This window comes from Larimichthys crocea, chromosome IX, assembly GCF_000972845.2.
Source record: "Larimichthys crocea isolate SSNF chromosome IX, L_crocea_2.0, whole genome shotgun sequence".
In the NCBI taxonomy this organism is placed as follows: domain Eukaryota; kingdom Metazoa; phylum Chordata; class Actinopteri; family Sciaenidae; genus Larimichthys; species Larimichthys crocea.
Window position 1 is genome coordinate 10,077,921 of NC_040019.1, and position 14,148 is coordinate 10,092,068.

Here is a 14,148-nt window from a genome sequence, read left to right on the forward strand (position 1 = left end):
ATGATGGTGGTGTGAGAATGATTATCAAAGCAGTCATTATCCTCCCAATTTCTCATCTCACTGCAGGCATTGTGTAACGTGTTATGTGCGGCCTATGGCTTTTTGCAACAATTTTCTTTTTCTTTTTTTACCTTCTATCGTCTTACCTGTTGGTTTTTCCATTTTTCCGAGAACCAATAAAACCATAGAGTCCTCTGGACTGAGTTCAGTGTAGCTGGTGAAAGTACTGGCTTTAAAATGAGTTAAAGCCGCCCTTTGTACACTCACTGCACTGTCGTTGTTCGATGTGAGTAAAGGTTGGACTGTGAATTTGACTGATGAGTCTTGACTCATTGAGGGCAGAATGATTATATTGTTGGACTGTAGAAAGAGAAAGAGTTAAAAAAAATCACTTAGAGACTTTCTTGTACAACTATTCACAATAATATTATTCAATAATAAACACATTTCCACAAACTCGTTTATTTAATTTAGTGACCTATATCTCACTATATAAAACAATGTAATCACACAGAGTGGAGTCTTTGTCCTCTTAATAAATCCTATCTCACATGTGGTTGTGGTAATAATAAATATGCCAACTCTCTACTGGAGTGTGTGTATATGTGTAAGCTTACAGCAAAGGTTGTGTGTTGTATGTTGAGAAAGTTCCATGTGGTGCCCTGAGGACCTCTCAGAAACATACTGGTCTTATCATGCTTGTCCATGCGAATTGATATATTGCTGCAATATAAAGATTCAAAAATTACAAAAAGTTGCAAACATAGCAAAACTATACATAGTAAGGTGCATCTGTATGTCTTGTAAAATCTCAAGGTTTACCGAACGTTGGCATTCTCTGGGATGTTTATAATGTGGATCTCTCCAGCGCTGAGGTTCTCTGGCTGTGGGGAGCAAGATTTGATCGAAGCCCAGGTTTCCGCTCCGATCTTTATAAAATGCTTCTCAAATGGATCTTCATTTTTAAGTACGCAGGAATGAGAGCCAGGCTTGCTTCCTGTAAAACGACAAACATTCATTTGCCATTGCTGTTCATTCATTGCAAAACAAATGTGACATTACAGTGGAAATTATGAGTAACAAAATTATTTCTGCATCCATACTGTAAATCTTACAAAATGCAAGACAACAGCTCAGAAAATGGACTGCACTTCTGTTTGAATACATAATTGTGGCAGAGAGGTAGTGGCTACAGAATGCAATTACAATTAAAGCCTAATTTTTATATTTATTTAAGTAGTTACACTGAGAGTGATGCATTAAGAGAATATTTCTGTTAAGCGTGGCTGGTTACAGAGCTGACAGTTCACTCAGTGGCCAGCACTGGGGAGCCATAGCCCCGGCTGCAACAGGAGACCAAATTGCTGGGACAGGCACATTAGCAAGTTCCCTTCCCTGCAATGGAAGATGTTCCAGGAGCAGTCTCATGAGAGTACACTATGCTCAGCCTTTGACCAAATAATGTTGACGGATGGTTTAACAGTGCACACTGGTGTAGTGCTCAAATTGCTGCTCACATTTTGTTTCAAAACACTATGCTGGGGTGATATACGTTTCCCACAGCACCTCATATAGCCTCATCACACCAAGAGCCAAGTGCGCTGAGCAGTCAGCACATTTGAGCCAAAGTGTTTGAAAACGCACTGAGCACATGGATGAAAAATCGAGAAGAGAAATGAGAAATCTGTGCAGTGCTACTTCAAACTACTTTTAGTTACTGTATGTATGTCCTGACTGGCTTGTAGCTGAGCAACTACAATCCAAAGGTTGCCTAACTTCCTTAACACTGTTAACATGTATCTTCTGTATGAGCAATAGCATGACCTGAATTTCAAATCACATTCAGACATTCAGAAAACCTGAAGGACGAAGTATTTTCTCTTCAGCGAGCCTTCAACTTGGCAACACACTGCTGTGTAGTCATTGCACAGACTTTTCAGACGCCTACAACATGGCCTACGCAAGTTCACCTAACGACATATTATGAGCCGAGGGATACAACAAAATAGTAAAATGTAAACTGCTTCACTGGTTGAGTAATTTGAATGCCCCTGTGGACTGTGAGTCAGTGATAACCGTAGCTGAAACTAAGAGTGGCTAAAAAAAAAAACAGCATTTCATCACAATTTAATCAACTCATTTAAAATTGGAATCGAGCAGTATGCCATTGCCACGAAAGGACCATCACCTACTGTAAACCCTATGAACCTGGATAGGCAATCATAAAGTGAAAAATTCAAACTTAATCTATTCAAAATACTGTTTAAAACAGCCACCACGTTCCCAGCATCATAACTGCTCCACCATCTAAAGCCATGCCAGAGCTCTGCTTTGGCTCAGACCGCCTTAAGGAAGCTTTGTTAGGAAATAATTGTGCTCGCATCGAGCATCCCGCTGCTGCTGCTGCTGCTGCTGCTGCTGGCAACAGCAGCAAATAATGTTCTTAATGTCCATCAAGCTCGTGAAGTGAAAGTTCGCTTCATCAATCTTCAGCATCGGTGGCTATTTGTCCATGGCTTCCCGGTCAAAATGTTTTGTCACATGCAATGATGCCCTGTCAGCACTGAGAACTCTGAGCTTAGTCACACAGCACTTTACTTTATCCGAGCTAAGGGTTTGACTACTTAAGATTTGCCCATATGACAAGCTTGTGAAAGTATGGGTATTTGTGTTTCCAACATACAGCATTATGAGAGGTTTACTGAGTGTTAAAAACCGAGCAGAGATGCTTAGTTTGGAATATACTCTACAAAATATTTTCAGTTGACTCAAAGTTCCACCTGGTTGGTGCTCAGTATAAAATAAATACAAGTTTTCTGAGGTAGGAATGTTTGCGTTGACACAGATCATCTGGTTTTAAATTCTGTTTTGCTGCTGTTATTGCTCATGATATTGTTTAGCTTCCTGCTTAAAGATTACAGCTGTAGGACTACAGCATTCATTTAGAAACACTTATCCATCTTAGTATGGGCAGCTTTAGTGAGCATATCTTAAATATGAAAAGTATGATTGTTCATACAACATGGATGAAAATATTAAGAGAGGAACTAACTAAATAATAAAATGCCAATGTGTCTGTCCCGTATAAATATAAAGTCAGGAGGCATTTTCTAAACAAATGGCAGCAAGTGATAAACGTTACAATGAAAATTAAGCAGAAGAGCTTCACTGAAGAGACAATGTTTCTCTTCTGGTATTTTAAGGATTGCTTACACTTGGACAAGATCAATCAGATTTTTAGAATTGTATTCAATATCTTAAGTATATAGAATTGTGACAGTGATATATTTCAGTAGAGGGTATATTCCCTCAATGGTTTATGGTGCGTTTTGTAGAAGAATGGCCATATGGCAGCCAGTGCTGGGCTCACAGACATAGAAGATTCCAAATATTAAAACAGCATGGGGTCTGTTACTGTATATAATGAAGCTTTGGGGGGCAGGTTTTACTGTCAAAGTTTCTGGTTTGAAAAGAAAAATGTCCAAAGCAAGCCATAAGATTTTACTAATATATTTGTCTGTGACTGAAAAATCTGAGTTATGTTACTTTGCTCTCCAGCACAAGAAATATTGTTTTAGGCCAAATAGAAATACAGATAGCATGATCCAGATAGAAATCATAATGTCAATTCTGATAAAACTGAAACACTTTTAGGTATCTTCGAATCCTTATTTCATATTTTGGCATGTAACTGACTCTGTCCAAACTGACACAAAAACACAGCCATAAAAAGATTATTTAGGGGGAAAAACATTGTTGGCGTAAAAAGTATGTTAATGATATATCAGCCAGGTAACACAAATAATTCTTACCGCTTGTGCCCGTCCATGAGATTATTTTCAGATTTTGGACTGTGGTGAATGAAGTCACACCCCCAAACTTCTGACTCGCCCACTTCACCAGCTCTTCACCCTGAGTGGGGAAGTCTTGAGTGTGGATGTTGTTCTTATGGTCATTACCATGTAGATCAATTTTGGAGTGATTGTTTATCTGCAAAGTAGAGGCCAAGTCATACAAATTAGTTTCATATAACAATGCTATTTCCAGTCAGAATCACCTATGTCCTCAAATGCACAATTCTGTCACCCACTGCTGCAACAACACAGAACTGAGCTTCATATCTAGTTATATTTATTTCATGTCTGCTCATATTTTGTCATATGAAACATGTTTGCCCATCCATCTCCTTCTCCTCTATTACTCCACCCAATTCTCCCTCCATTCTCTGAGCAGGGTCCTGTAAAAAAGAAATGTTTATTATGGTTAAGTATCCACGAGCCTTGTTGCGCAACCCTGTTGGAGCCATGGTCTTTCCTTTGCTTCCTGAGTGGGGCCAGGAAATGGGACCTTTTTTAGCTTTGTGCGTCACCGCAGTCGGCTAGAATCTGGCTCCATACAAGGTATAAATATATACATCCATCTCATCGACTAGACATCGCTGTTTCCTCGTCAAGGCCAATGGGAAATAATGGAGTTTACATTAAGCTTTGCATGGATGAAAAGGGAGGGGAAGGCACTGGGAACACAGGAGTCTACAGTGGGCTTCTAGACGCTTAAGCAAAAAAATGCGTTCAAAGCGTTTCATGACAGAAAACATGTTCTGGTTTTATTTCAGGCACAACCTTCAGTCTACTGATTTGTCCTTCTCTTCCTCAGCAATTTTGCTGAAGTGGAAAATAAAGTGCTCCTCTTCATTTTGTAAACACTTACGTCAACTGAAGGAAACTCTAAGAACCTTTATAGAACAGTACAATGAGATCATCGCCCTTAAATACTTACAGGAAATCTTTTATTAAGGTGCAATTTTAAACTTTAGATTAACTACATGCAGTTTGACGAGCCGCCGTATTATATTTCATGTTTTATTGTGCTTTGTTCTATTTCTTTTTTGTTTTTCACTTTTGTGAGCTTCAAAACACAATACATGGACAGTGTGATACATACTTACTGGATTCTGATTCAACTTACTTTGTGTAATCAGTGTTACTCATTGCATTTCACCAAAATAAGGTGAAAGGGTATGATGAACTGAGCAACTTAAGAAAGAATTGGACTTTCTATGAAACATCCTGTTGTGTTCATCAACTGCGAAAATGCTTGTCTAAATAAGATTAATCCCTCTCCTGACCTGTCTAGTATATGTGACTATTTGCATGTGTGTCCTTGCGTCACAGAGCAAAATGTTGAAAGCCAAGAAAGCCCAAGGGAGTCATTGTTTTTTTTTCTACATGCATATTTGATTGACGCAAGATAAAAAAAATTGCGTGAAGGGAAACTCCAAAAATAAAAGAGGGGAAACTAGTCACGATAGAACCAGGCAGACAGGGAAAGATGGACGGGAAGAAAAAGGGAAATAACAATGGTAGTCATTTTAATGATTACAGTAGAATTTAACTCTGATGCTGATTAATATCTGTGAAATCAGTTTGATATTCTCCAGGCTCACAGTAAAAGGATTTTTTTATAGAAAAAAGAGTTACAGAAAGTTGTAATCCTTCTTTTCCATTAGTCTGCCTTGTGAAGGCAGTGTGTGTGTGAGTTACAGATGCTAGGCTTAGATTCTTAAGCTATACTGCGTTATGTGTGATATACATTGAAAAACCTACTTGTACAACTAACAAAGTGTTAAATAAATATATTAAAAAAGAGAGTCACAAGACTTTATAGGCAAAAATCTTGCTGTGTTGCTTTTTTTTTTGCTTTTTTAACAACCCTGTGTACTCAGGTCAGCTCTGGGAAGCCAACAAGGGCTGTGATTGTGACACTGTGCCAAGCTGTCAAGCTGGTGACGTTCTTTGTCAGACACAGAACAGATGCTGTTTCTCTTACACTGCAATCTGCAGTAAAACACTATTATCCCCCAGTGATACTGCTCATCCCACGAAAACATCCTGTATTCACAGGCAATGTTGTCCAGGCTCTCGACAGGACATGATACAGGATGTGGTATTACACTGCTGTCAGCGTATCACTAACTGATGACACTCTTATAAACATTTCATCATTGTGATTGGTCAGCTGTGATTTTTATTTATTTATTTTTATTTATTTATTTATGCCTTTTTTTATGTGTTAGTCTGTCATCTATGTCTGCTAATTAACACTGCTCATTGTTTTTCAAGCACATTACAGCGTTTTTATTTCACGTCAGTATATAGCGGGTTATGATCACAGTGGACATTATTTCATCTCCACTTTGTGTGTTGAAGCTGTTAAAAAGATTAGTTTAGTCGTGAGCATGGAAGACAAACAACTAGCTGTAACTTCATGAAAGAGGCTATGTGAATTAAGAAGCCTTTTATCTTGTAGAGGTTACCATTTGACAGCCGACTGTCAAGTCTCAAGACGACAAGCCAAGATTGTGCAATGATAATGTAAGTTTGTGGAAAGAAATAACGCCGATAAAATGAAGAAAGAAGTTTCAAATCTCAGTTCAACTGTGTGCTATACCGATATAAACTGATACCAGTGACTGCCAAAAGTTAAAAAAACAAAAAAAAACAAAACAACACATTAATCAGAGTACAAAAGTGCAACTTTGGCAAAGGAAACTGACACTGAAAAACAAGTTGTGTAATAAGGAGTTGATGCAATGGTCCAACAATCCTATAGAACTACCTTTGTAAATGGATTAAACTTGGAGATGTTTAATGACTGAAATGTCGGTTTAATTGATGGTTATAACTTCTTATGAGGATAAGGTTCCTCATCTACTGGAACTGTAGTTTCACGTCGTGATCACAACTGAAACTAATCAATGATTTTCATTAAAAGTGAGGTGTTTGTTCTTTTTAATATCATTTCCTCTTTAAGACAGGCTATTCAGTGTGGTGATAAAAGACTGCAACACATTTGGTTTGTTTCAGTAACAGTATTTCTGTGTTTCACTTTGGTACGTTCATCCACAATGCAATTTTAAATACCTACACAGTCTGTCACACCACAATGACCAACCGCTTTGTCCATATAACAGCATCATTCCTCTATTTAATTACACACTCAAGTAGCTGAATAAAAGGTGTTTTGTGGCCTCACTAGATTTAATTCACAGATGTAATTTGAGGACAGTGTTTAAAAGTCAGAATCTCTAATTTCATTGGAACATTAATTCTACAGCCGTTGCCATCAGCCCCTCTCGTTGCTGGACACTCTAAAACTTCTCTTACCGATTTTATGGTGTGGATAATAAAAAGACAAAAACACAAACTGCCTCGTGCAGAGCAGCCACTGGGGAATATCTATGGAAAGACGAACATGGTTCACTGTCTCTTAACAGGCCCGGAGAGCTGCACAGCTGTGGCAGTTTGACTGTATGTTAAACAGCTGGCACTTGACAGGAACTAAGTACATCTGGAGAAATTTGAAAATTATACACTGATACTGAAAAAGATAAAAACTTACACTGGTGTCCTCATAACCTGTTAATTTTTCATCATTAGCTAGTACTTGTTAAACATTGCTGTATCAATAACAAGCTGAGAAATGGAATCACATACAACTGAGTAATTAGTCAAATTAATTTAGTGGTACTGTATGTTGCATGATCAGTATTTTATTTTCCCTTCAATCTGCACGAGCCTGGATGCTGACATAGAAAAAAAAGAGATACTACTTACATAAATGTGAACATCAGGGTTGATGTTGTATAAACTGTAGGCCGTGTGTAATGACGTGAGGATGAGGTTCGTTGGCTTGGCACTGGTCATGTTCAGATGGAAAATAAAATCCTAAGAGGGAAAAAAAGAATTGTTACTCAAAAAACAAACAAAAAAACACAAATTATGATACTATAATAATACAAATAATAATCCCTGTATTTACTTTAACTTGACAATGTCACTTATTCAGCTTCAAATTCAGTGTGAGCAAAATAAATTAACAACTTTTAATTCTGTGTGAAAGCCGAAGGGCCTGGAGTTTATGATTTTGTTGCAAGCAGAGAAAGTTTGGCAGTGGTGTAAATCTCCAGGTGGAACACTGGGACTGATTAGGAGCACGAAGAAAAAAATGTGTGGCATAAATATTCACTCACCCCTATGAAGCCCTCCATACGGGAACTACTGTGCCGCCTATAATGAGTTTTTTGGTGAGTGTACCATGCTGTGTGTGCTGTGTTATTACAAACAAAGCAGTGACATATAAAAATAAAAAAAACTTGATGAAATGTTTGGAGTTCTTCAAACAATGTGTCTTGCTCCTATTGCATAATTGTTCACTGTGTTGTCATACAGCACGGTGTAGAGATATATTTATCTGTGCTGTCTTGTCAAATAGAAACATGTAACAGGCTTAACATGTGATATTTTGCTGAGATACTTTAATGCCAAGAATTAAAAACAGTCTAAGTGATACTGAGAATATAAGAATAGAAAGCACTAAGCCATGTATTAGAAATATTAAGAATGCAAAATGTATACAAATTACCACAATGAACAGTGATTATCATCACCTTTTTTGCAGAGTAAAACACACAAAATCTGCCAATATTCCGACTGCAAGCCAGCATTTGTTTTCTGTGTAAAATGGGATATAACTATTCTCCAATTTGCAAAACCTCCCCATCAGGCGTGAAGTGTCATTAAATGAACAGACCTCAAGTTGACGGAGTAGAGAGACATTTTGCTTGCAGCGCTAAGTTTAAAAATAGTTCCAACTGCAGTTTAATTCTACACAAGTTTGATTCCATTTCTGCCCTATTGCAAAAAATCAGTGGGGGATATGACAATTATCCTTTTTTTCGCAACTATGAAATGTCAACACATGCATCTCTCCAGAAAAAGCAATACCAGTCATTTACAGAAGGCTCGTGGAGAGACAGAAAGCTGTCTTTGCTGTCTGCCTCCGTATTGACAGGGACATTAATGAGCTAATGCAGCTTGGTTCTATTCTTACGTCGCTCTCCAGTGTGAGTCAACAAGGGGGAAAAAGTCAAAAGCAAATCAGAAGTTCTAAAAAAAAGATTATATATGTACCTGATGTGCTATGAAGTGCTTTTTTTAAACTTATGCTGAAAGTTTTTGCTGCATTATAACTATATGATAAAACTCTGGAGTAATGATGTAAGATTATTTTAGGTACAGTATTCATTATCAATTTATATGTTTTTTATAACTTGAAACCCAGTGTCCGCCCACATGTGGCTGGCCATATTTATATAAAATGTAATTAACATAATTTAACACATAATGTAATACCTCATTAACCATATTCTCAGCTGAGGGTAACACAATGGTGATGTGATTCTCTAATCACCACCACAGTCACTCTGTGAATCAGCCTTAATTACCATGCTCCACATGTGCGTAGGGTAAAGCTTGTACAGCTGAGTTTTTACGGATATAAGTGGTGTGAGTAAACCTTTTCACTGAGGAATAATAAGTCTGAGTTTAGAGGCATTTTTTTTTCAAGACTGGCTTCATTCCATAAATCCTAGTTCTAATTACTTTTACTTCTGTAATAGAAGATAATTGGGTTTGGAAAAGTGAAAGAGTCGTGGATTTGAAATTGGTTCAATTTTATGATTCAGTGCATTGGAAACAAACAGCTTTTTTAAAAATAAAGCTTGGAAATATATCTCCAGTGTGATGCTTTTGTGGGAATTCAACATTCATAAACACAAATTTCTGTCTTCATCCATTCGTGATGCCTTTGACACCAAATACTTTATTCTGTTTATTTGAAGGTAGATTGTTCTCAGAGCCGAGTCTGCCGGGGAGACAACGAGCATGCTGTGGAAACAGTGTGAATCCCTTATATTAAATTCATTTACTTGCTACCTGATGCTGCCGGAGCTCGATCCAAGAGAATTGTGATGAGCTCAGGCCTGTGCTATGGAAATTTTCAGACCAGTACGGAACAAATTAGGTCTAAGGAGACCATCAGCAAATTACCTATGAGCAAAAACAAAGATGCATTGGAAAGAGAGGCTTGCACATCCAGTGCAATGGATGGAGGGATCACACACATATACAGATAAACACACTATATCATCACCATTTTTGTATAGAGTGGGTTTTGCAAAATGTCTGTTGAACCTCAAAAATGTGTTAAAAATAAAATGTCCAAAAGGGTTACTGCAATCCCAGGTGAAAACATGGTGACATTTGTTCCTGAATGTACCAGAAGTCAGGATCGTCTATGACAGACCTGCTTCACTTTTGGATGTTCAACATTTTAACACAAAACTTTTCCATCTTCACTGCAGAATTAATGCTAAAAAAGAATACAGCATGATTGTGCTGAAAATAGAAAGAACATAAAACAGACTGGGTTATTATAAGTCTTACTTATCAAAGTCTGAGACATTGAATTGTAATACTGCAACTTTTTTTCCCCAAAAATACCGCTTTTTACCTGAATCTTGCGGCAAGTACTTCAAGTAAATGAATGAATGGCATTTCCGAGGGAGTTCATTGTGCCTCACACGGAGATAACTCACTAGGTGGTTTCCTTAAATACTCTTCTCTAATGAGCTTCATTGTCTATCTGTCTCGTTTCCCTCCCTTCATCCTCTTGTGAATTTCATTCTTTCATTTTGAACTCCGAATCATGACTGTTGCTGACCCTGATCACTCACCTTTGCTACTTTTGTTCCTGTGCTTTCAAGATACAATTGTTTTCCTTCTCAGACTTTTTATTTTTTTCTCGAGAGCATTTTTTGAAGGGCCTTTGCTGATGCAGTTTCCAGTTATTCTTTTGGCTCTCTCCCTTGAATTGGCTCCGTTGGTCTAGTCTCGGCCTTTTGCCAAGACCCTGACTACAAGCCAGTGTGTGACATCAATGGACCCTGCACAAGCAGCTCCTCCCTATGAATTCTCCTGGCCTGTGGCAGGCCCTTGATGCTCTCCTTCTAATTCTCTGTGCGGTCAAACTGTGAGAGTCAACTGTCTCTGGCAGGTTGTAAATCAGTATGAAAAACAAAAGGGGATAAGGAAGGAGGTGATAAGAAAATGTAAAGGACAAAAAAAGGGGGAGGCAAGAGCAAACCTCCCATCTGACTGGACAGTTTGGCATGTGATGAAGACGTTCGCCTTCCTATGTGATTACAAGAAAAATCTGTTTTAAACAGTGTCAAGAGCAGATAAGGGGTCTGTGTTGGGAGATCTTATGTTCACTTTTCTTCTTTCATTTGATGAAACATCCACTCATAGTCCCACAAGAGAACAGAATATGTTAACTCTGTACAACATCCATTGCATCACACCAATCCCGAGCCAAATTCCTCCCACATACTCTACACCAATTTATAGAAAGAAAACTTGCACCATTTCTTGAAAAAACTCGAAAACTGCAATGAAATGTGTTTTTTGTTATAGTCTCCCACGCAACATAATGTGTCTGGTTTTGCTCTTCGGGCCTAATAAGTTGACTGAGATAAGCATTTCCCTCCTAATATACTTTAAATCTGTTTAGTCATCAAACTGCTTTTTTTCTTCTGATTTCCAGTCCATTAAATATGCTGTAACACAGCAGTCCATTAAATGAGACTAAAGAGTTGGCAAAAGAGATTGGCAATATTAATAATAAGCCCAGTCTTTAAGGGAAAGACAATCATCCACTTGCACAATGTTAACACTCGTACTTAAAACACAACTAAGTAAGGAAATATACCTCTTGCAGGGTTCAGACCCTTAATGTGTCTTTGTGTAACCTCAAAATTAAACTTCAGTATCCTCAAGTGTCAAATTCAAAAGAATGAATTCTAAAAGCACTCATACTGTAGTCGGCTTAGCTTACGGGTGAGAGTTTTTCCTGTAAAAGAAAAATTATGACAGGATTCTCTAGAGCTTTCCTAGAAGCAACTGAAGGATTTATAGATGTGATGGATTCAGGCAGGCATTGTATTGCACCATCCTGTGATGTTGCCGTGGCTAGACTGCACATAGCACATCTGCTTCTCTCCTCATAATCACTACCAAATGAGAAAGAACGACCGAGAGAGTGAAAAATAAAGAGAGACGATAAATAAACAGTACTTGCTTAACACGAGTTATGTGAAAGTACTACATAAAGAACTCTAAGTGAGAACAAACAGAAAAAAAACAAACAAACAGAGCACGCTGATAAAGAAATGACTAATGTGAGCTGACCGACAATGTTGGACAGTGAAAAATGGAGTCTGGCACAGCAATAACAGCATATAGATTAAAAGTTTTCTGTTGTTACTTTCCGGTGTCATTCCCTGAAGCTAAAAGTTTTACAATCAAAATGACCCAATACACTATCTGCAAATATGGTGTGTGCTTACTTGGCTGGAAAAATGATTTTTTTTTTTTTTTTTTTTTTTTAAAACACAGCCAAAATTGCAGAGCTGACATGTCACAGACGCCTGTTTAGTTTAAAAAGAAAAACTGTGGCATGTTGGGAAATCCTATCTTCCTGTTCTGTCTGGCATCTGTTGAGGGTTAGCTAGTTATTTGGCTGATAAAAAGTTACACATGGATTGTGTCTGTTTACATTTCATAGTGTGGGAAGAAGTTTCTTGGGCCTTATTTAATTAAACGGTGGGGTCAGCATTTATTAACCAAAAGGGGGAAAAAATAAACATTATCTAGAGAGATTTTCTAGATATTATCTTTTTTTTTACTACATCTGTTCTTCTTCCTTGTCAAATCCTACAATATATATGCCTACAATACCCACAATGCAACTCCAACCACATACAGTCAAGGCAGAGATTCAGGTATGTTATGCTATGTCTGAACTGATGATTACGCAAGTGACATCACAGGAGAAAACTGATTAGTGAGAGATTTTATCTGATTTTATAACGGATTTTAACAACAGACGGTGATAAAAAAAAATACAAATAAAAAAAACTGTAGTAAAATTGATTTGATTTCTAGTATACCAGAAAAAAAATCATATTACATGTATGTCATCTGGCTCTGGTTCTGATGAATAGAGTCTGATGAATCTCTGCATCGTGCACACTAACCTCTCATTAGGTCAATCTGAATCTGCCATTTTTCTCCTGCCTGCCAACCGTCAGTGTTGAGTCAGCCCGTCACATGACTCACCTGCCTACCCAGCTGCTCTTCGTTTGCAATTAGCCTCAGTATATACAGAGTTGAGCTATCAGTCAGCCCCTGTCAGGTTATCCACGTTGTCTTTTCCAGCCTTTATATGCCTCTTCCGCAGCAGACATTTTCACTTGTCATAGCAGGAAAATCACAGGTTTAACTATTAACATTTACGGTTCTATTTCCAGTGCCCCCAGTAAATGTCAATGTAAAAATGTCTCCTGTGGAAAAAGCCTTTTCTGTTCTGCCTGTGCCAGTTTTGTTGGTAATTTGATAATTCTTTTAAACATTTTAAAGGAGTAATAATTATTTTGGTGACTTAATCACCTTGTATTTACCATAGTTGACCACTTTCTACAACAAAAGGCTCCTACCTACGTATGTCCTTTACATAAAACTCAGCCTCCACTTTGCTTTATTAGATCACGATTCAATAATGGGACATATTGCATGCAATCCGACAGAGCCTTCACCTTTTGTAAATAAAAGAAAAAAAATTGAATTCCGACAGATTCCCTATGTTTGTAACAGTGAGTGACATATTCTATTATCTGAAAGGGATGAAATGCATACAAGGTGAGCATGTGTGCAATGCATTGAATGACACATTGCTTCTTAGGTGTGACTGGACTTGACATATTGTACAGTTGACTGAAAAGGATGATTAATAAGCAGACGATAACATACCCATGACAGGCTGTGGTATTAGATTTAAATGACAAGTAAGCTGAGTTGTCAGCTTGACAGATATGTATAGTGCTGATTGTGCAGCATTTTAACTTTCTACGCTCCGCTGCAGTTCAGCTCTGCAACTGTTATCCGGTTTACTGAAAAGGTTTAATTTGCCTGCCGAATTTTACTGCTCGTTAAGTAAGTAATAAGTGAGAGTATTTTTGCACATTTACATAATTAGCTGCTCAGCATCTCATTTGTATAACCTTGACATGCTTACCGTGGTTGCCACATAGTTCAGGTTAAGGATGTGGACCTCTGCGTTGTCCTTGTTGATGAAGCTGGTCCAACAGCCAATTGCCATCTCTCTCACGTGCACCCATGGGTTTTTATTAGCCTTCTCCGGTTTACATGTTTGATGTGAGGCTGAAAGAAATCCAGTACAAATGGTTAA

The 14,148-nt window shown here is 37.8% G+C and overlaps 1 protein-coding gene across 5 annotated transcripts in view; it reads right to left on the reverse strand.

Annotated features, from left to right (window-relative positions):
• Positions 1–14,148, reverse strand: part of eng (endoglin) — a 38,365-nt gene that overhangs the window by 9,120 nt on the left and 15,097 nt on the right. For all 5 annotated transcript variants that reach the window (XM_019276275.2, XM_010737446.3, XM_019276276.2 and 2 more), the window contains exons 3-8: positions 13,975–14,120; positions 7,617–7,727; positions 3,813–3,990; positions 823–997; positions 618–723; positions 147–360 (exon numbers count right to left, since the gene is read on the reverse strand). In XM_019276275.2, the coding sequence (XP_019131820.1) occupies positions 147–360; positions 618–723; positions 823–997; positions 3,813–3,990; positions 7,617–7,727; positions 13,975–14,120 (930 nt within the window). The remainder of the gene's footprint in view (positions 1–146; positions 361–617; positions 724–822; positions 998–3,812; positions 3,991–7,616; positions 7,728–13,974; positions 14,121–14,148) is intronic.